At 45.8% G+C, this 23,577-nt stretch overlaps 1 protein-coding gene across 1 annotated transcript; it reads right to left on the bottom strand.

The window, feature by feature from the left end:
- Nucleotides 1-240: 240 nt before the first annotated feature.
- On the bottom strand, nt 241-15,544 carry KPTN (kaptin, actin binding protein). The gene is made up of 12 exons (XM_061597263.1): nt 14,946-15,544; nt 14,152-14,234; nt 13,465-13,549; nt 12,868-12,922; nt 10,405-10,480; nt 9,944-10,017; nt 9,018-9,127; nt 8,140-8,256; nt 7,597-7,669; nt 7,366-7,501; nt 6,318-6,527; nt 241-4,118 (listed from the first exon to the last, which is right to left on the bottom strand). The coding sequence occupies exons 1-12, from the start codon at nt 15,445-15,447 to the stop codon at nt 3,978-3,980; spliced, it is 1,662 nt and encodes a 553-aa protein (XP_061453247.1). The 5' UTR covers nt 15,448-15,544; the 3' UTR covers nt 241-3,977.
- Between the last annotated feature and the right edge of the window lie 8,033 nt (nt 15,545-23,577).

Here is a 23,577-nt window from a genome sequence, read left to right as displayed (position 1 = left end):
AAGCCAGGAGACTTTGGCTGAGACGGACAATATGATTCCAGCAAACCAAAGCACCCAAAGCACATATGCATAACCTCCTTCCCTGTGAGCTACTTCATTATTTACCCATGTAGCAACACAAGCAATTCTGTGGCCAACGCCGCTACCCCCATCCCAGGTGCTGATGATCTTCCTAGCCCCCCAACCCACCCCTAGCAAAGAGACCAAGCACTGCTCCCTTGCACAAGCCAACTGAAGCCGCCCTGCTTCTAAGATGACCTATAAAGGAGGACCCACATGGCTGGATACCACAAAGCAGCTGTGGGGAAACCTTTGGCCCTCCAGATGTTGCTGAACAACTCCGATCAGCCCCAGGAGCAAGCACTGATGATGGGAGTTGTTATTCAGCGACCTCAGAAGGGCCAAAGGTTCCAAACACCTGCTTTAGAGCAACGGTGGGATACCCTCGCCCTAGTTAGGCCCACCAAGCCTCTCCCTTGGCCCATGAAGCCATCTTGGGTGAGCAGTACCCACCTGCCAATCACCTAACATCACAGGACAACAGATGGGAAAGTTAAAGCCTTTAGACCAAATGCACTCCCAGTTGTTCCTTTGCAAGGGCAGCTTGGGTGCATCTAAACGAGGCACTGCTGGAGTGTTTTTCTCCTGTTGCGCTGCTTTTGGCAGGGATCTGAACCACTCAGGAGCTTCTGGCTGCTAGGACAGTATCGCTCCGCAGGGAACCAGATACTCTCTCAAAGCAGCCGGAAAGAGCTGTTCTGCTAGCAACTGGAGCATCACTGTCTCTCCAACTCCCTGGCTGCTTATACTGTGAACATCATACCGGCCCCCTCCACATTCCGGGGCAGCACATAAGACAAGGGTTAGGATCGAATGAGTGGGGTGGGAATTTGCCCCTGGCCAGAATGGAGAAAGCAAAGGGCAGGTGATCATGTTTGCAGGACACAAGCATCTTTCTTGCGAGTTGCACAGTGGGGGTGGGGTGGATGAAGGATCAAGTTTTGAGGACTGAGTGATTTAAAAAAAATATTTTCAATGTCTGAATAAATTTTATTTGGTTTTATACCAATGGAAGGAATTATTCATTACATTTATACCCCACCTTTCTCTTCATGATAGAAACCCAAGGCGGCTTACCTGTTTCCCGCACAGTCTCCCATCCAGGCACTGACCAGACCTGACCCTGGAGCTGCCCTTACGTGCCTTCAGACCATTGCATTTCTGTTTTAACACATTCAACTGGAGGAAGTTTTATTTCTTGCTGTTATTTTGCTTTACTGTTTGCACCACCCACTCCTGCCTTTGGTCCCACCCACCACTGGGATGTCATCACCAGGTTGGCCACGTTTGCATCCGGCTCTAGGGCCAAAAGTGGTTCCTCACCCCTGCCCTAGAGAATCCACCCGGAAAGGCATGCTGCATCTCTTCCTACGAGAGCTGTTGCAGTCCCCCCCCCCAACTGTGCTAATATGCTGCAAAACACTTTGTTACCACAGTTCGAGCATAATCCATGCTTTTTCGCCTGGGCCGTTTGTTCTTACGCACCAGCAGAATCTAGTACCAGAACAGACACAGCCAGGGCTGTGGAGTTGGAAGCAATTTTGGGTGCAGTCGGAATTGGTAGAAATGTACTGACTCAGACTTCAAAATAAAATTAATATTTTAATATTATTAATTTCTTAATATTAATAAATTAATATACATTTGCCATTTATGAAGGAGTCGGAGTTGGACAGTAGAAAAATAGAGGAGTCGGAGTCGAAGGTTTGACGTACTGACTCCACAGCCCTGGACACACCTGCAGAGGAATACGTACCTGCTTAAGATTATGAAGGCTCCATCCATCATTGGAAGATAGGAGTCTGCCTTATTCAGTCAGACCATTGGTCCATCTAGCACAACCTTTCCCAACCTTTGGGTCCCCAGCTGTTGTCGGACTACAAGTTCCACCAGCCACAGCCAGCATGGCCAACGGCAAGGAATGATGGGAACTGGAGTCTAGCAATATCCAGGGACCCGAAGGTTGGGAAAGGCTGAGCTTGCTCATTACTGTCAACACTGACTGGCAGCGCCTCTTCAGAATTTTCAGGCAAGAGACCCTCCCAGCCCTACCTGGAGTTGCCGGGGACTGAACCTGTGACCTTCTATATGCTATGGCTCTTCCAATGTTCATCGCAACTGGAGAAAGCACAATGGCTTCTTCTCCAGTTTTAAACACCAGTTGAGCGCTCAAAGCAGAACTCTTTGAAGAGCATGGATTAGTGGCCGGAGGACATTAACAGCACTACCTCTTGGGTATTGGTCCCAGCTCTAAGTAGGCTCACCAAGTCACAAGATGGTGCATTTACCTTCAGAAGTGCCCCAGATATATGACACAAGCAAAGTCTTGCTTCTCCTGGCCCATTCTTCAAGAGGGAAGGGCCAGAGGGCAGCAGCACAGCACACACTCACATGCACAAGGATTAATGCACAGTCGCTACCATCTTTAGAAAACCCCATCCGAAAGCCTGGGGAGTGGCTATTGCCACCAGTCAAAGGAGATCAAGTAGATGGACCAGCGGTCTGTCTCGGAAAAAGGTCAGCTCCCTATCTTCCTTCCCATTTTGTGTGTGGTGTAAGTGCCGAGTTCAGCTTCCTACACCAACTTAGGGGAGGGGAGGTGGATAAAAGGACAGGGAACTGGAAAGCAGGAGCAGGGGAGAAGAGAACCAGGCGAGGAGTTTCCAGGAGACATTCTTCCAAGTAAGCCTGCTTAGGATGGGAGCCAGATTTGCTTTTGAAAACCAAGGATGCTCAGCGCTTTCCTGCTTGGTACTGTCATCTTAATTGCCTCACTGGGGTTTTGTTTCACTGTATTCATTTTAATATTGTGTAAATTTTTGATGCAATCTGCCTTGCATCATGTGGCTGGAGAAAGGGCAAGAGCCTGGCTGCTGGATCAGGCCAAAAAGCCCACCTAGTCCCGCATCCTGATCTCACAGTGGCCAACCAAGTGTCTATATGGAAATCCTGTGAACAGGACCCGAGCGCAACAGCACCCTTCCCAGTTACGATTCCTGGTAACGGATATTCACAGGCACACTGCCGCCAACAGTTGAAAAAGGCTAAGTAATTAATTAATTTTTAAAAAATTAAGTCCTACCCTTCTAGGGGAAAAACACAACTCAGGGCAGTTTGTTGTTGTTGTTCCAACTTATGTTGATTCCAACTTATGGCGAACTCTATGAATCAGCGACCTCCCATAGCATCTGTTGTAAACCACAACATAGTAATTACAAAAAAAAAATACAAAAAAAATTACGAAAAGGAAAGAGACAGGCCACCAGTTAAGAAATCACAAACAAATTGTCTATCTCTTTTAAAAAACAAAAAACAAAGCAGCAGCCTGCAGGAATGAACTACCTGGCCACACAGGAGCCAACTGCCCTTCACAGGGCAAGGCGTTTGATAATCTGGGTGCAGTCATGGAAAAGGCCTTTTCCTCTTGTCCCAGCCCCAACCATGCTCCCGCCCTAGGTGGGACACGGAGACTACAGAACTAAATAAGGAATGGCAGTCTTCAGCCGATTCCTATAGAGTAGATCACAAACACAGGGAGCAGATACTGCTTATCATACAAATTTCATTCTCTTTTTATAGAGCTCTTGGCCAGGCCAAGCTCAGGCCAATTTCTTGCAAACAAACAAATAAAACAGTCCAAAAGAAGCATTGCGTGAGAGGTTTGTTTCTTGGGGCAAAAAAGGCATAGCTGCTTCTTTGGTTGCCCTTTATTTCTCCTGAAGACACATCCACAAAATACCACTTGAGGGTTCCAGGGACATCCTACTGCCACCACAGCCATCCATTTGGTCCTTGTTCCCTTCCCGGGCTCCGTAGCAGAGTTGGAAGGGTCCCCCTTGAGATGACACTGCTACTTGGCTTCTCTTTGCCATTTCTTCTGGACAAGGCCAACAGCCAAGGAGGCCCAGCCACGGCCATCACTCCATTGGTCTGTTCCCATCAACATCCTCAGCCTTGATGTCTTGGTGCTGTGCAGAGAGCGCATTCTGGGCCACCCTGCTTGCCACTTTCAGCCGAAGCCGCTCCAAGAGGCAATGGGCCATCTGCATCAGGCTGTGCTGTTGGGGGAGGGGGGGAGGGAGATAGAAAGAGGAGCAAGAGAACAGATTTTATTCTGAAGTATTTTCACCCTGCCCTTCCATCCATCCATCAGGATCCCAGAGGCAGTTGAACACAGACATATCGAAACAAATCACCATCATCAACGAGCGATAACAAAGAACTGTAAATAACGATTAGCCACTCCTAAAGCCCTTCAGAACAGCAAAGTCTCAGCTTGCTTCCTAAAACTCATTAGTGAAGGAGCTCTACAAGCCTCCTTTGGGAAAGAGCACTGCAGCCTGCATGCTGTCGTTAAAAAGGCCCCACCTTGCACAGCCAGGCACCACATGTCAGGCGGCACAGGGGCCTGGAGAAGGGACTCCGAAAATGAGGAGTAATGGGGCCATTGCTGGGTGCTGCCCGGTTGGCACTAACCTGCGACGGGGTCTTCTCAGTGGCTGTTGTTTGTGTAATGCCCTCCCTAGCTAGGTGCATCTGCCTCCACCGTTAACTTTCAAGAGGAATTAAAAACATTCACCCAGAGACCGTACCTGGCAACCTTAAAATTACTAGCTGTGAAAGTAAGCGAGTGTTTTTAAATGTTTTTAGATGCTCTTAAAGTTTTATTTATTTATTTATTTATTATTATTATTATTATTGGAATGTTTTACTACTTTGTTGTTTGTCCCCCTAGGCTCCTTTGGGCGGAAGGGCAGGATAGGTATTTATTTTACATTGTTTTATTTTATTTTATTACATGTGGCTTGGCTGGGACCACTGGTCAATCGGCACCTCACCTCCCAGAACTGTCCCCTGCTGCAGCCAAGGGACCAGAATTTCCTCCTTCCTCCCTTTTGTTCTGCATCTGTTTGATTGCAAGCTTTTTGAAGAACAGCTGTGAACCACCTGGTGGGCGTTGGTAGGTAGGAACAGTAAATAAAGGAAGTGGGTAAGCAAAGCCCCCCCCCTTGAAGCACCAGGAATGGGGGGCTATCAGGGCACACATGTTCTTCCCAATTTGCCAGGCGCTTGGCAACAATCTTAGGCATTATGCAGTGTGGCGCTTGGAGCTAAACCTGCTCAGCATTCTAGGCCTGGGCATCAAGATTTTGGAACATTAGGCTTTGATGAATGGAAAAAGTTAGCAAACGCAGAGCTCCGTATAAAATGGAAGATTTTTTGATTTATTTTTTTAAACTCTAAGCAGATCATCGACACCTGCAGATCTGGGCTTTTTGCCATCTTGTTGCAGTTAAAGAATTAAAAATGATTAGAAGTTATTTGGGATAACCTTTCTTTATTATGCGCTTTCCAATAATGTTTATTCTGTCTGGTTAGTGAGCAAGGCAGACGCCATTTGGGGGGGGGGGAGTCTTCAGAGACACTGCAGGCCTCTTCACTGCATATTCACCTTTAAAGCATTAAAATTCCTGAAGTGCCTACCCTCTTGCTTTCAGAAATACAAAGGGAAACTGTGCAGTCCATATTCTATCTCAGGGACAGAGATCATCAGGCCCGGGTGTCAAACATGGCCCTCTTGGCCTATCCATCTGGCCCTTGGAACTCTCTCCAGGCCACACCCCCTCTCCCTAGGCTACAGCCCTCTCTGGTCTTTGTTCGCATCCCAAGTGCTTGGCTGGAATGTGCCCTTAAACTCTGATAAGGCCTCTTGCTTGTCTGGATGGAGGACAGAGAGGGATGTGTTGTGGGTGTAGAAACTAGCTTACTGTACGCAAGGAACATTTACATTAGTTGCTCTACCTGCTTTTGCCTCTGGTCCTGTCCACCACTGGCACGTGGCCCTTGGAAGGTTACCCAGAAGAGAGTATGGCTCCCGGTCTAAAAGAGGTTCCCCGCTCCTGTGCTACTCAGTTGCTCAGGAAGATATAAGCCTGTTGCCAGCAGTGTTCTGGCCAGCAAATGCAAAGGCATTGGAATGACTGGTAACTACCTGGATCTTAATTTTTACTTTTAATAATAATAATAATAAATAATAAAATTTTATTTCTAGGCTGTCTCTCTGGCCGCGCTAGCGGCCACTCTAGGCGGTGTACAAAATCAAGTAAAATACAGCATATAAATACACATAGAAACCGAAAATCTAATATAAAAATTTTTTAAAAAATTAAAATTGAATACTGTCCTGAGGCCTCTGGGGGTAGAGCTTAGTGAAATTGTCTTGCAGAGGACTTCTTCCGCCTCCGATATTCACGCACCTGAAGAATATGCAGCCCTTTCAGGCACACCACAGCCAATTCGCAGAGCCCGTCGCAGGTCAGATCCACATACTCCATGGACAAGACAGGGCTGGGGAAAGTCCGCTGCCAGAGTAAGTGGAACTCCCCGTCAGGCTGGCTGGAAGGCTGGGCTCCCGCTGTGCCTGCAACAGGAGCATCCGCAGCTCTGTACTTGTAGCACAAAAGCTCCTGAAAGACAAAAGAAGCCGTTTTGCACACCAGTCGTGCCACAATCAACAGACTGCCCTTGAAAAAAAGTCAGCATGGCCTCCGGTGCAGAATCTCAGAGACCTCTGCACTCTTTAAAAGCACATTTCTATCCCTCATGGTTGCAGAACAGAAACACAACTGCTGGCAGTTCCTACTAAGAACCACAACAAGGCCAACTCTCTTAAACAGAGGTAGGAGACTGGCAGTGTGCTGTGGGTTCGCATGCTCCCTTCCTCATAGGAAGCTGCCTTATACCAAAATCAGACCAATGGTCCATCTAGCTCAGGCAGGACTAGGACAGAATCTGCCTGAAAACATGGAGAGCCGCTGCCAGTCGGAGTGGACAATACTGAGATAGATGGACCAACAGTCTGACTCAGTATAAGGCAGCTTTCTACCTTCCTATCCAACCCGGGACCTGCAATCTGCTGGGGAGGCCCTGCTGGTAGTTTCAGCTTCAAGTGAAATCCAGGGATCAGTCGCTTGCCCGAAGGCCTTCCAGTTGCGGAACATGCGCCCTCTAGAGGTTAGACTGGCACTAACACTGTGCAGTTAAGGCACCAGCCGAAGACCTGCCTCTTCATACAGTCTTTTCAGGACTGTTAAGACTGGCCTGTGCATGACAGACTTTAGGTATCTTGTTTTATGTATTTATTTATTGTAACAAAGCCTGGGGATGGGATAGAAGTTTTAAACATGCATAAATAAATATTTTAAAAAACCAGGTTGGGAAAGGCTGCACCATAAGAGAGCTTCCTACGATCCTAAATACAACTGAGCCGACAAGGTTGCTGAATGCAGGTATCACGCCACTTACCTGTCCATAGGTGCCAAGCAGGATCTCAGGTTCGCAGTCAAAGTTGACATCAGTCACCAGGGCACAGAGCACACTGTCGTACTGGTCACTCAGGGGAAGGACTACCTGGTCCTCAAGGCCGCTCTGCAGCACATTCCTGGAAAGGGGGTGGGGGGGGAGACAATTGCTACATGAAGCAAAGGGCAGCTGGTGTGAAGGTGGAGATGGTCTTCATAATCTTTCTCTGCTCACCTGTAGACAACAGAGAGCTCAACAGTGCTGGTGACGAGGACACTGTAGCACTGACTGTGGGTGCCAGAACTACCTGCAGAAGGAGATGCAAATGTTTAAACATGCGCAGGAGAAAAGGACAGGACCACGCCAGGAAAATTGCTGAGCCACCTGTACTGCTATCAAGTGCTGTTGAGAAGAAGTGGGGCGCCTGCGGCCTGCCAGATGCTGCTGGACTGCAGCTCCCATCAACCTTGATTATTGGCCACGCTGGCTGGGCTTCATGGGACATGGGAGTTCAGCAGCATCTGGAGGGCCAAAGGTTCCCCACCCCTGCTGTCGAGCCCTGAGGGAAACAGACTCTCATCCCATATACCAACCTCCCCCAAGTTGGTGCCCTCCAGATGTTGGTGGACTCCAACTCCCATCAGCCCTAGCCAGCATAGCAAATGGTCAGGAGAGTTGGGAGCCCAGTATTTGCCTGGAACAGCGCCAGCATGGGGAAGGCTGCTGTACACCAATGTGAGGGTGCGGAGAGAGTCCGCCGTCCCTCTTGCTTCTTACCGTTTGAAGCCACGGTTCCCGAGAGGTCACTGCCTGGACGGCAGGCTGTCCGCAGGGCAAACACCAGGACTTTGGAGATGGGACCATCTTGCTGGATGCTCCAGCTCTGTAGCACCACTTACATGGAGGGAAAGAGAGAGGAAGGGGGCATCAGTTATTTATTTATTCATTATTACGTTTTTATCCCACCTTTCCTCCAGGAGCTCAAGGTGGTGTCCAAACACAGGTCTCCCCGCTCCCAATCTTCACAACAACCCTGTGAGAGGTAGGTTAGGCTAAGAAACAGTGAGTAACCCAAGATCACCCAGCAAGCTTCACGTCCGAGTGGGGATTTGAACCCTGGTCTCCCAGGTCCCAGTCCAACACTTAAACCACTACACCATGCTGGCTTTCAGTCAACCAACGCTTCTGAGCCTTCAGGAAAGGTACTGTCTGGTACTATCTATGATGATTATTTAATTTATACACCGCTTACATGCCAAAATGGCTTCCAAGAGGTAGGCAAGTATAAAAACAATTACAAAATTCATACGTAATTAAAATTCACAATAAAATTGTTACATCAAAACATTAAAACATCCATTAATTAATATTTACAATAAAACAAGCCAGTTGAAAGACATAACACTTAAAACACTTAAAAGAGCAATTTAAAACAATCAGATCAGGAAGTTCAAGTACAGGGGAACTTGAACTTATTCAAGCAGGTATGTCTTCAAGAGCCAGCAGAATACCAATACTGGTGAGACCTATCTATCCCAGCCTTTGCCAACCTGGTGCCCTCCAGTTGTTTTGGCCTACAACTCTCAGCAGCACAGCTCAGTTATGCAACAGAGGAACTTGTCAACCCATTCAAAATAACAATAAATGAACCTTACCTCGGCTAGCTGACTCAACCTGGGCAACTCGGATGTAGCCGCTCTGGCAGCCAAAGGCCGTGATGCGTTGTCCCGAGTGTGAAATGTTGTACACATCCAGCCACAGCACACTGCAAGGAAAGAGACAATGATCCATGAAGAGGGGGGCTTCCTAGGCAAAAGTGAGGGGGGGGGAACAGAAAGACAGGAGATGGAGAGTGACTGGGGATGTAGTGGCTGCTTCTCCAGTAACGTAAGACATGATTGGACCCATCTAAGGTCTGCTCAGAGTAGGCCCATTGCAATTGATGCACTTAAATTAGTCACGCCCATTCATTTCAATTGGCCTACTCGAGATATGACTAATGCTGGACGCCAAAACCTAGTGTGCGAGTTTGCTTTCTTCCTTTCCCACCCATCCCCTTTTCCGTCATACCTGTTTAGGTTGTAACAGTTACTTGAAACGTTTGGATTAAAATGCAGAGTAGATTCCACTGCCCCACTGACCCGGAACCACCAGCTGCCACTGATGGTACTGGTATTTGCCCTCCCCAAACCAGCTCTCTCTCAATCTCTCTCACTGCTCCCCTAAGGGATTATGTTTCTTTTTTTGCTAACAAACCTGCTGCCCGGTTGGTGCTGGCCCATGGCAGGACCTTTTCAGTGGTGGCTCGTTTGTGGAATGCCCTCCCCAGTGAGGTGCAACCGTCTCCCTCATTACTGACTTTCAGGAGGAATTTCAAAATCCATGTATTTGGTGGCTGAAGGAGGCTGTTCCTAGCAACCCTGAGATCACTGGATGAAAGAATGTTTTTATTTGTAACTTTTTAGAGTGCTTGTTGGTGTTGTTAAAATGTGCTGTGTGTTCACCATCCTCAGCTCCTTCAGAAGGAAGGGTGGGATATAAATTAGATTAATAATAATAATAAACAAACCAGCCTGCCTACTTGCTTGGCAGCTCCTTGAGTTCAGGAAAGAGGCTCTCTACCGGGTGCTCTTCAAACTGGTGCAGCTCCTCATTCTGTAGAGGAGAGGAGCAATGCAGAGTCACGTCAAGGCCCTACACATGCTTTTGTATTGTAATTTTTATAAGGGTGCAAGGGACAGGCTGCTGCATCCCATTTTGGAACAGTTTCCTGGTTGAGTTCTTTTGAAAGTATGTTTAAACTGAAAGAGTCTCTGTCACTTTAAATGTTGCCAAATTTTAAAACATTGTTATTGACATAAAGCATTGTTATTGACATTAGGGCTAAAATACCTGCTGATTAGTTTATAGAGCAACTGGTTCTAATATTTGTTCACCGTTTGTAGTGGTCACTGGATCAATAAACTTCACATGATAATAACAACATCAAGGCCCTGCAGTTCACTGAGTAAAGCAGATCCTGCCTTCATCTTAGAGCCTCACCTCTTTGTACAGGTGGATAGCAGGGTCATTGCCGCTCAAGAGGAAAACTGTCTCTGGCTGGCCAGCAACCCGAACTCTGCAACAAAGAGAAGTAGCATTTTTTTAAATTAATTTGAAAGAGCTTTATATTCATGTCCCCGAAATAATCTCACTTCTGCAACCACAGAAACAGGTTATGTAAATCCGGAGTTGAGCCTAGACCAGGGATTGGGAACCTGCAGTCCTCCAGATAATGTTGGACTGCCAGGTTAAAACATTCCTCTTCTCCCAGGCATTTTAAGCATTTTAACATTTAACATCCTATTACATTCTACTATTTAGTATGCTAGTATATTGGTATTTTTAATGTGTTTAAATTGTTTAATATTGGTTTTAATTGTATTTTGATGTTTTGCTTGTTTGTTGTGAACCGCCCAGAGAGCTTCGGCTATGGGGCGGTATAGAAATGTAATAAATAAATAAATAAATAAATCAGCCCCTGAGAGAACGCCCAATAGTCAGGTGTGAACCACAAATTCACCATCCCTAGTCTATGCCATCGGTATGGCAGCCAATGCCCTGCCTTTGAGGGCGAATTAATTCTGCCACATTTCCACACTGGATGGAATTAGACCATTCAGCACTCCCAATGCAGCAGTTACCTGCCCACAGGGGAGGCACGCCCAATACAGCAACTCAGTGCAGAAACACAAGAGGACAGGCTCCCCTGGAGACAGGCCATACTTATTCTCACATGCTCTAAAATGAGACATACTTATGGGGTGTAAAAGTCAGGCATGCCTCCCAATTTTAAATCAGAAAAAAGCAAGACTTGCTTGTCAGGTGTTTGGGAAACGGGCATCATTCACGTAGATGATGGCCACTAATTTTATGAGGGGATTAGATACAGTTCACGGATAATAGGCCTATTGTCAGTCATTACAACTATAGTCAACCTCCAGGTTCAGAGACAGTCTTCCTCTAAATGCCAGTTGCTGGGGAATAGCTATAGCAGATGGTTATTGCTTTCAAGATCTCTTTGCAAGGTTCCTGGAGCCATCTGCCCATCCAGGAGAGAGGATGGGGCAAGGGATGCAGGTGCTCCAGCTAGACATTCCCTCCTCACCATACTCCAACAGGGTCAGGCAGGACTGGGGGCTGAATGTGGCCCTCCAGACCTATCTGGCCCTTGGGACTCTTCCCAGGCCATACCCCTCACCAGCCCTGCACTACACCCTTGAGTGCTTTCGTCTCGCTGCAATAGGCCCTTGAACTCCGACAATGCCTCTTACTTGCCTGAATAGAGGACAGAGACGGGTATGTGAATGTGTGCAGAAACTGGGCTACTGTAGAAAGGTAAAATATATATTCATTGCTCTGCCCACTTTTGCCTCTGACCCTGCCCACCAGCAACATGGGGCCCCTAGAAAGGTGCCCAGAAAGTAAAGCAGCCATTGGACTCAAAAACAGTTGCCTGCCCCTGTGCTAGACACAGGAGGAGGGAGGGAGAAAAAGAAGGCATCCGAGCCTGCCCCGGTTGGATTTTCCACAAACCCCAGGTCCATTCTGCCACCAACTGCCCTGTGGGAAGGACTCCACTGGCTATTTAATAAGTTGCTATTGTTTACTGTGTTTTTAAAAAACATAGTTTAATCTTGCGAGCCATCTTGGAAGGATTTGTAAAATAAAGTATTTATTAATTACAATTGTTATGCAAGTATTGTTATGTCATGAAGCTAATGATGCTTAGAGAACTGGGATGCTATCTACTTAGTACAGCTGCTGCTACTTTCATTTATTTCTATGTTTACCTACTTCTACGTTATGACATATTTGCCTAAGGATGGCACTAGACAGCAATTTGCTTAACTGCCAGGTGGCACTGCAAACTACACTGTGACAATAGACGTCTCAGAGCTGCTGGACAAGCAAAGGATGGAGACAGAGGCAGGCAGGAGGTGTAAAGAGAGGGGGTGTTGGCTTTGGCGCCCTGTAAAAGGAAGGGAGTTGGCTTGGGGGTTGGGGTTGGCAAGCAAAGCAAGCAGAGACACAGCTCCTAGGTTTTAATGTAAATGTAGACTGGCCCTGTGACATTCCAGGAAAAATGCCAAAATAGAAGAACAATTCAGTGCATAATTTCAATTTATTTCAATAGGTCTACTCCAAGCAGACCTTAGTTGGACAGAACAAGCTTTTTCACAACAGTTAGCTAATTTGTTTTTGCAATTACATAAGAATGAAAGACTGACAGAAGATTAGAATATTTGTTTTTTGGTGCTTTAAATTAGCAAAATTTGAACAAGTCAATTGACCAAATCTTTATTGCTCAGTCAAATAACCATGGAAAGAGAAAAGAAAAACAGTACAGAGCATATGCACCCCTGGATATATGCTATTAGACCACCTTCAGTGGGGGAAGGAAGCAAATCTGGCCAGGGGGCCTTTTCTGTGCTTTTGCAGAGAAGAGGTGAGCTTCATACGTACTCTGCATGGTACAGCTGGAAAGGAGTGAACTGTAGTTCCAGGTTCAAGCAGCTCTCTGGAGCGAAAGAAAGAAAAAAATTTGAACACTAGAAATTATTCCCAGTTCTCATAGGCAGGGATACTCTGGATCATGAACACGTAGCTGCCAAGGGTCTGATATTACTCAATTCAGAACTCAGACTGTGTTTTTAAGAGGTTTAAGTTGTTAGTCTACTTGGCTACAGAGAAGTGCTGGCTTCGAAAATATCTCTGTTGAAAACTGAAATATATAATGTTCTGTGCTTCGCAGTGGTCAAGGCTGCCATGCCCTGGCATAGCTAAGTGGAACCCCCAATGGCTTTTAACTTCTAACTTCAATATCCCTAAATATAGCAGCAGATGCTATTCTGCTTTTAAAAAATCCATGTTTCACGCCAAGGAAATCAAATACTGCACTTGGATTCCTCCAGTTGTGAAAATTTTTCTAACCACTTTTGATCTATTATGCTTCCAAGACACGAGTTTTCAAAGATTTAAAGGGCAGCAGGGACATAACAAAAGAGACCAGAAAGAACGAAGAGGATGATTATCACGGTTAGGAGGCAAAGACAGGCTTACGTGCAATAGAATCTAAGTTGTATTCAGAGCCTGGTTCATAGTCACAATAAATGTTAAGGAAGGGGCTGGCTTTGTCTCCAGAATCCTGTGGAGATGGGAAGAAAAACAGGCAAAACTGACATTCATTTCACAACAAAAAGACCTTGCAGCAGACACAGAAACATAAAGAAGAGTTCTACTGGATCAGACTGAAGGTCCATCTAGCCTAGGGGTAGGGAACCTTTTTCAGTCCAATGACTAATACCACCAGGGACGCATTCCAGTAGTACTTTATGTTATGTTTTTTATTTATATATTGCTTTTTTGGTCAAAAGGCTCCCAAAGCAGTGAACAGATATTAATGCAAAAGAAATATCCAATAAAAGTACAATAAATGCAATTATTAAAAACGATATAAAATAGCAACATAGTTAAGATACCCATCCGTCACACTTGAAACACATCTGTGAGCTGCATTCAAGTACTGCTATAAAATGTTTGTTCTAAGGATCAGGATCATAATCTTGCTAATTTAAATTACAACCTGATCCTAAGATTGGCTGAGACTTTCACTGCATGCCACCTCTGAGGGAGGTCCAGAGGGTGGCAACAAGAGAACAGGCCCTTTCTGTATCCACTTTCAGAAGTGATACTTGAGAAGAACTAAAATGCAAGTTATACAGCGTGCCAATTATGAAAATTGCATACCTTAATGAAGGTAATCCCCACCACCAAGCCCCTTTTGGGAGGCGACTTGTTGAAAGTGTCAATCGAGACAATCTCAGCATCAACTGGAAAGGAAAGGGACACAAGACCATTTGAGACCAACTGCCAGATGCAGTATCCAGAGCTTGGAAAAGTTACTTTTTTGAACTACAACTCCCATCAGCCCAATCCAGTGGCCATGCTGGCTGGGGCTGATGGGAGTTGTAGTTCAAAAAAGTAACTTTTCCAAGCTCTGTAAAAACAAAGAACCCCCAAAGGCCACTCTCACTGCAGAGCTAGCAGTTATATTTTATTTGCTTATTTTTGAGAGGGCAGAGGCTGAGGAAGGTCACATTTCTCACCATTTTCTCCAACATGGTGCCCTCCGGATGTTTTTGACTATCGTGCTGAGGGCAGCTGATGGGAATTGTAGTCCAAAGCATATGAAGGGCACCAAGTTGGCAAACCCATTAAAAAATATACACCCAAGATATTCGAAGTATATACCAAAAACATGAATCACAAACGTAACAGATGCATGCTTGTAAAGTACATGCATCACGGGGACACACTTGCCAAAAAGCAAGGATTGATGGACTCCGTTGCAGACAGCACAACATGCAAAACAGCCATTGTACAACGTTAAAGTGCAGCGGGACTGTATACAACAAAAAACAAAACGGGGGGGGGATCAAACATTGAGCCAAGGCCTTGCTTGGTTGGGAGGGGGAAGAGGGACAGCAGGAATCCTGGTCCCCAGTCCCCTCGTTCTAACCCACAGACCCCTGCCCCATTACCTGGGATATAGGTGAATTGCAACTCTCTGGCCACGGGCCGCAGCTTCTGCCGCAGATCTTGGTAGCGGAAATAAATCACCTTCCCCTTCAGGGTGGCCGCCAGAAGCCCGCCGGGGCCATCTCCACACGCCCAACTGAGCCGCCCTGCCCCTTCCTGGCCAACGGGGCCGGAGACCCCCAGCCCCACGCCAGCCCCACAGGCACCTTCTGAGCCCCACCGAACGACCCCTGAAGCAGCCCCCGGCGCTCCCTTAGAGCCTCCCAGCGCCTGCCCGCTCGGCTCTGCCCCGGTCCCTGCCCCCTCAGAGCCCCCCACTTCCACCTGCCCCAACCCCGCCCCACCAACGTCGTCTTGTCCCTGCCCCGCCCCCCAGGGGCTGTCGTGACCCCGCCCGCCCCCGCGAGCCGCCCCCGGCAACGCGGCCAGGCCGTAGACGTTGCTTTGGGAGGAAAAGCGGGTGAAGCTGTCCTCCATAAACGGGCATGCCCGGGAGAGCTCCATCCCGGCTCAGGCACTGCCAAGGACAGCCCAGCCTTCCCTTTCCCCCATATTGGAGAGCCGCGGCCAAGCAGAAAGGGGGCCTCCCGTTGTTCGCCATGATGATGACGTCATCGGGCGGGAGGCGTCGCAGGATAGGAAGCGCGTGGCTTTTGGCAGGACTCCGCTCGTGCCCAATTCCAAGACGGACGTTGTAGGGCCTTGTTTCGCGCACTGACACTGCAGGGTGTAATAGGGTGTCGTGACATCATGTTTCGAAGATATTTTTTAAAATTAATCAGAGGCAAAGAGAGAGACGTGACATACCGCCATCGGTCTGCTGGGTAGAAAGAGGTTAGGGGTGGTATTCAACGCTAGCCCTACTCTGAATAGATCCATTGGAGTTAATGGATACAACTAACGTCGCTTCGGTCATTTCGATGGGTCTACTCTGAGTAGGACTTAGTCGTATTCAACCCTAGGAGCCTGCCTATAGTAATCAAACCTCAAGTGAAGTGAGAGGTTGAGAGAAAATAAATAAACGTTGCTATAACCGGGACGGTGTAAAAGACGGCACGGAACAGGCCGGAACGGGCCCTTTATAAAAGAAATTGATGCCAAAAACACTGGGATGTGTTAGAGACACTTGAGAACAACATTTAGGAACAAAAACCATTCCTATAGGATTTTATTAACCCTTTAACAACCAGAATGCCCTCCGGAACGGAATGAAACAGCCCGGAACGGGGACTTCCCATCCCATGTAGCCATGTGGGACTGGTGAATTTGGGAGGTCTGGCTCGCTGGGAAGTCACCGTTCCATGCTGTTTTACGTAAAAGCGTATTATAGCCTGGAACGGGTATCGGAATGTGGTTTTGATGGAAGTTTTGTGTCTTATTGCATGCATCCCATGTAGTCATGTGGGACTGGTGAATTTGGGGGGTCTGGCTCGCTGGGAAGTCACTGTTCCGGGCTGTTTCACTTGGTCACTTACATTCCTGGAATCTAAACCATCTCAAAGTCGACCCCCTGATACTAAATGGTCTCTAGTTCTTAATCGACAGAAACTTGTTCTCTCCAACTATCCCAAACCTCTGGGCTGCATTGCACCTCATGACCGCAAAATTCATCTTTTGGGAATTCTTGAAACAGTTACTCCAGGTTCTTTTTCTCTTGGAGACATTCTTAAAGTGGAATACCTATACTATAATAATCTCGACAGTAGGGACTTTTAGCTCATCTGAAAAAAACAGGCAGCTATTTAAAAACAGAAGCACCCTGCACTCAATTGGCATCATAACAGTAAGACTTGCTGAAAATACTGCCCCTCCACAGCCCTTACTTGGCTGCTCACTTTTACTACTCAAAAACCCCTGGACAACGTCAGATCATGTGCCAGGGGGGAACCTAATTGGGTTGGAAGATGAAATTGTACAGCCTTTATCTTCCCGGACACCGTGTCTCCCAGTACACTCCGAGCACCCGACTATGGATTGTGACCTAGACCACAGTTTAGGGAGCGTCATTGGCAATGACGAGCTCTGCGAAGAAGAACCTATTTGAAGCTTACACTTTGCTACCAACCATAGCTCAAATAGACCTAATTCTCCAACTAAAGCAATTGTCCAGTGGGGAGACCATTAGTGAAGCCCAGAAAACCCACCAATTGCAGGGGACTGTCCCTAGTGTGACAGAGGTAACCCCCTTGACTTCATCTCTGGGCCTAAGGCCCCCAGAAAGTAATCTCCACAACCTCCGCTCAACCTCAGTGGAAATCAATCTGCCAGCAATGAATTTAGTTGAATCTTCCATAAAGAAAAACCAGGTACATGCACCTTCAAGGACAACAGTAATACCAAGCTCTCCATCTACTTGGACAGATATGAGATGGTTGAGTACAAATGAGGAAGGCTCTCCTCAAAAAGCTCCCCCTTATAAGGGACTTTCTTCAATCCCCAACCAGACATGCATATCTAACATCAGTCGGATGGACGCAATCTTAGAATCAATTGAGCCTCTACCGACCGAACCATCTCCAATGGTTAGCAACCCTCATATGCAGAAAACGTTTGTAACTCGCACTGGAGGCAAATCCATTAAGCCCTGACTAAAAACAACCTGTTCGGCATCCCGGCTGCTATTCCTTTCCTGGAACATTGCAGGATGGAAATCCAAAGTGACAGATCCTTCTTTCACGGACTAGATAAATAAATATATCGTCTTTCTCCAGGAAACTTGGTCTACTGAGGCATTAGAACTAGACAGCTACTCCACCCATTTGATGGTGGCTACACCTAGTGAAAAAGGCGGCCTGAGTATGTTGGCTGCTACAAATCTGAGCCAGTGCCACTAATTTAGATTTTTTACCAGGGCTAGCCATGTCCTTAGTCCTTAAGTTCCCTTGGATGTGTTTGCTATTAATAAATGTCTACCTTCCTCCATTTCATCAAAAAAGTCAAATAAGCAAAATGTATCACAAACTAGAGGCCTATATAGACAAGCAGACAATGCTCTACCCTGAGGCGGCGGTGATATTAGCGGGTGACTTCAACGCTACAATAGGCCCTAGCAACGACGCTTTGTATGCTCATTTTCATGAAGTCCCCCCTGCCCCAGATGAAACCTATCTTCTGCCAACCCGCCGCTCTAAAGACCCAGGGTTTAACTTTGCTGGCCTTTACCTTATTCAGTCACTCTTCAGACTGAACCATGTTTTAGCAAATGGATCTGTGGAGGGCAATAATAGTGGAGAATTCACCTATTTCTCCGGCATAGGAGCTTCAACGATAGATTTCTTTATTGTGTCCATTGACCTCTTCAGCAAACTTTCATCATGCATGGTCAATGATCGCCTGGACAGTGATCATCTCCCCGATTCTTCTGATGTGCTGCAATTCCCAAATTATTCACATTGATCAGCGTACAATGCTGGAAATGGTCCCAGAAGTAAGAGCTTCATGCGTCAGATGGACGTTTAAGCTGGAAAAGGATCTGAAAGCATCACTTTACTCTCATAGCTCCCTTCGTCGCCGTGAACAACTGCTAGCGGCGGACCCTGGAGAACCAATGCTAGCCACATACCGTGAACTTATTTCAGATGTACAACTCTGTTTGATCTCTAAGTCACCTGTAAAGTCTTCCACCTGCTCTCAAATTTCTAAATTGTGGTTTGACAAGGACTGCGTTAACTTGAATTGCTAGTAAAGAAATACAGGGAATACAGAGCACAGGATCTGCGAGCTTTACCAGCTGATTGCCTCGCATTAAAAAAGGAATATAAACTCCTAATCAAATGGAAAAAAAGATCAGCCCAGGTTCGCCTCTGGCAGTCTCTGATTGCTGCCTCGAGGTCTAAGAATTTGCCCGCTTTCTGGAAGCTTGTGACTAGGGGTTGGGCTAATGCTCCTATTACAGTGAATCATCGTGTTCCTGCAAATACATGGGAGGTGTATTTTCATGATATTTTTTCCAGCAGCCAAATCAGGACAAAAAGGGCAGAGACTTTTACAAACGATCTGCCAACTTGACCCCCAGTCTCTATCAGTGAGGTTAACTCTTTAATTACTAGTCTGAAGCTAGGTAAACCCCAGGGCCTGACATTATCCCAGAGGTAATTAAATCCAATCCAGAGTGGTGGGCTCCGGTTCTGGCAGCCCTCTTCACAAGTATCAGTCGAACTCTTTGTATCCCAGAAGACTGGGGCTTTGCTGCTATTGTTCCAATCTTCAAAAAGGGCAGCCGGACGGACCCAGCCAACTATAGGCCTATCACCCTCCTGAACATCCTAAGCAAGCTTTATGCAAGCCATTTGCTAATAAAACTGCAGACTTGGATGGAACAGGAAAATATTCTGGAGGAGGAGCAAGCTGGCTTTAGGGCGAGTCTCTCTCCCCTGGACCATGTTTTCGTGTTACAACATCTCGTAGAAAAATATACTGCCAAGCCAGGGGGTGCTCTCTATGCTGCCTTTATCGATTTTAAGGCTGCATTTGATTCTAACCCGAGAGACAAACTTTGGTCCAAGCTCGAATCCACCACTATGGATAGGTGCCTATTAGCTCTGATTCGTGGCCTATACCAGAATACCCAGGTCCGGATCAGATGTACTACTGTGCTGGTAATCTTTCTAGACCCATTTCCACCCTAAGGGAGTTAAGCAGGGCTGCATCTTGGCCCGCACTCTTTTCAACCTGTATATTAACTCCCTAATTAGAAGCCTGATGCAAAGCCCTACGCATCACCCTACTCTATCAGATAAACAGACCTCTTTCTGTTTTACTATATGCAGATGACGCAGTACTTTTGTCACTCTCAAGTACTAGTCTTCGCCATTTACTAAGAGCCCTTTCTAGCCATTGTACTAATGATTTGTTGGTGATCAATCACAACAAATCCAAGGTTGTAGTATTCACCAGAAAGAGAGTAAAACACCGGTGGCAAGTAAATGGCACTCCTATTGAACAAGTTCCATCATATAGGTATCTGAGAATAACCCTTCATTCTTTCAGACGTTGGCACCTGCAGGCAACAAACGCTAGAGCGATCGCTATGAGGAGCACAAAGGCTCTCCTATCCTCCTTCTGTATGAAGGGTGGCCAATATGTGCCATCTGCGCTGCAGGTATTTTCCGCCAAAGTCATTTCGCAATTGTTATACGGTGCCCAGATAAGTGTCTATGGTAGCCACACTCCTTTTGAAACAATTCAATCTAAGTTCCTAAGAAACATTCTAGGTACCCCCCTCCTGTGTTTTGAACGCAAAACTTCGCTTTGAAGTCAGCCTGTCTACTATTGAGACCCACATATGGGTGCTCAAATTTCAGTACTGGCTAAAATTGATCTTTGTCCCAGTTGGTCTAGCTCCCCTTCTGTTATCAGATAATTATCAATCCAAATGGAAGAAATCCTTATCCATTAAACTCGCTATTTTAGGCCTCTCCCCCCAATATTTTAGCGCTAGGCCTCTCTGCACAGGCAGCTATTACGCAGAGAATCTTTGATGTGGATTTCCAAAACCTCCTATCCTTTACTGGTTTTAACCTTAATTTTAATCCTTAAGGTTTTTACCCCAGCGCATTATCTAGCTTTTCTCCACATTCCTAGGCTCAGAAAAGCATTTACATTGGCTAAATATAACATTCTGCCATCTGATCTTTTACAGGGCCGGTTTCAAAAAATCCCTCTTGTTGAACGTTATTGCCCATGTGATACTGGTGCTACTGAGACTAAGTCATGTTTTACTAAAATGTGCCTTTTATAACGACCTCCGTAGGCAGTTTATTATTCCTACTCTCCAGAAGCTTCCAGGCAGGAACACTGCTTTTTATGTGCAATACTTATTTGCAGATAAAGACGCCCGAATAACATCTAAGGTAGCGAGTTTCTTTGCTGCAGCGATTAATCTCCGCAAAGTGCTGATAAGCCAAGGACCGCTGCATTTTGCAGCATGTGTTTAAATTACGTGTATATGCTTATTGGCTCACAAGTATTGCATTGTTAACACTTTTTTATCATGTTTATATTTGTATGGTGATATTTGTAATAAACTATCAATCAATCAATCAATCCTTAGGCCCTCACTTTGTCCTGCCCCAGCTCTGGCCGCCGATTCGTCTTTGGAGAGAGAAAAGCATATTTTATTTTCTTCCACTCATTTAATACATTTTACAACACAAACCTTCTCTTCCATTAATTCCAAGTGAGATCTTGCTGTGAGCAGCCTTGACAACCATTCTAGAAAAGGTAGCCCATTTATCAAGACAGTCCCTGTTTATTGGGAGTAGCCCTTCTCTAGTAATAGAGCACTGTCTCCATGTTGCTCCGTAGAGAGAACTCAGTGCACCGAGTTGGTGGAATTACTCCAAAATGATTTACAGCTATTTTTACTTGTCATCTGAATACACACAATTAAAATTTGCATGACACTTACGCCTTAGTTTTAAACTATGATTTCAGGGGCTGAATTCCCAGCAACTCATCTAGACACATACATATACAAGATTGTGTGTTGGACAAATACAAACAATGGTACTGTTTACAACTTCTCACACACACTCACACACACACACACACACACTGCCCCGTGCGACATGCCCTTTTGTGCTTCCTGCAGTAGATGACCCCTTACCCTATGGTGTTGTGGGCCAAAGCCTAAAAAACTTGAGGAGACTGGAGCTCTGGTTAAGGACACCTCCTATGGACAGGACATCTTCCCAAACTGTATGAAAAAATGAACACTTAATAGTCTGTACAGTTTGGGCAGACAGACGGGGAGCCTCCACCCCATCCCATGCAGAACCATTGGAATTTTGATTGGAAGTTACACAGCTTGACATTTGTGTGGGGTTAACACTATGGCTGTAAACTGTAATTGGCAATCACTTAATGCCTTTATTGAAGATTAAAAATTGTCCCCCAAAAAACCATAAGTGAGACTAACAGGTGACTAACCAAACCCAGACAAAGATCACTTGAAACATAAAATAAAATCTCTTAACAATTTGTGCCAGTTTACAGGCAGTCTTGTGCAACCTTCAAGTGGCAATGGAGGATTTTTTTAAAAAAAAATCTACGTTTCAAATGCTAAACTGATAATTTTTGAACAGGTGACAAAAACATAGCAGGGAAGCCCAGACATCTTTTCCAATTGTTTGGCATAATCTTTAAGACTGCATGAAAGGGGCCGACTGACCAGACTTCTGTTCAGCACTAATAGATGCAAGTTGGGTAACTTGTTGATCCATTGCAAGATCCAGAAGACACTATCATTTTAATCTTACCAGATAAAAGGCGATCATCAACTGTGTGTTACTAACACCACAGATCACAACCTCTTCATCAGTTCATTTTCTCCTCATTGCCCATGAGAGGGTGCTCTTCTTTCCCTTTTCTTTCAAACAATAAATCACTACTCAACTGAAATGCAAGCTCAGTATGTTCTTTAACCTTACAGTATTGCTGGGTCTTGGGCTTGCTTTTTGTAGCACTTTTTTGACTGTGGTGTGTTACTGCAATAGGGAACAGCGTGCATTTTCTACTCCCACAAATAGTATTCCCAATATTTAAAGAGATGGCTATTTCTTCTAATAATTATATTTTTATTAAAGACTGAAGAACCGCCTTCTTCCTTCAGGCTATTGAAAAACACACTGTGAACATTTACAATGTAATCTTTGCATATGCTTTTTTTTAAAATAAAAAGCCATTTATCAAGTGGCAGTATGAATGTAAGCTCACGGTAAGAGCTCTAGAAGACAGGGGGCTTTGCAATATTCTGCACATACCCAAACATGCATGCACGTTTCCAGCCATGTGTTATCCATTAGCGGGACAGCATAAGAATAGTAGGAACATCAGAGCAGAGCTAAACACTAGCCCAGGTGACCATGGAAGTCACTTAGGATAAAGAGGATCGTTTGGTGCAGCCCACTGCAATATCCAAGGACCCAGAAGCTTCACCGCTTCCAATAGAAGGCAAGAGATCACACGGGCTCCCTAAGCCAAGGCTGGGGAACCTATGGCCATCCTCCCACTGTTGCTGGATGCCATCAGCCCCAGCCAGCATGGCCAATGATCCGAACATCAGAAGGACCATAGGTTTGTCATTTCATTGCTCTTACATGGAATAGGAGCGTTGGAGCTTTGCAGGTGGGACTCATTTCTCATGCTAGCCAAGCTTTCTCCATCTAGGTGCTTGAAGCCTTTCATTCTAGAAGCCATGCACATCAGCCTTTTATAAAAATCCCTTTCTTTTTATTTCTCTGGTTTGTAGACTTGACATGTCCAGAATGGATCACAAAACTACACAAAGAGGATATCAAAGAATGGATACTCCTCACCAAAGGCAGAGTGACACAAAACGGATCATTCCAGTCCTGTGTACTCCGCTATGATACTCTGAGAACTCCTGCTCTATCATCACTGGCCACAAGGAACACAAGAAAAATTAAATGACATTTTGCTTTTTTGTAGAGCTACAGTTAAAATGGCACAAACAAAGGTAGCTGGATTTTTAAAACTTACCTAGTGCCCTAAGTAACAAGTTAGGCTGAGCACAGGAATGAAAACTGTGGGTGAAGCCCAGCCAAATCTGGATCTCAGAAAAGCATGTACCTGTTATTGGTAGCTTTAGATTATACACAAGTACTGAACCAT

The sequence above is a fragment of the Rhineura floridana genome, chromosome 15, assembly GCF_030035675.1.
Source record: "Rhineura floridana isolate rRhiFlo1 chromosome 15, rRhiFlo1.hap2, whole genome shotgun sequence".
NCBI classification, from domain to species: domain Eukaryota; kingdom Metazoa; phylum Chordata; class Lepidosauria; order Squamata; family Rhineuridae; genus Rhineura; species Rhineura floridana.
Note: the sequence above shows the minus strand (reverse complement) of the source record. Positions and strands in the feature narration are given on the sequence as shown.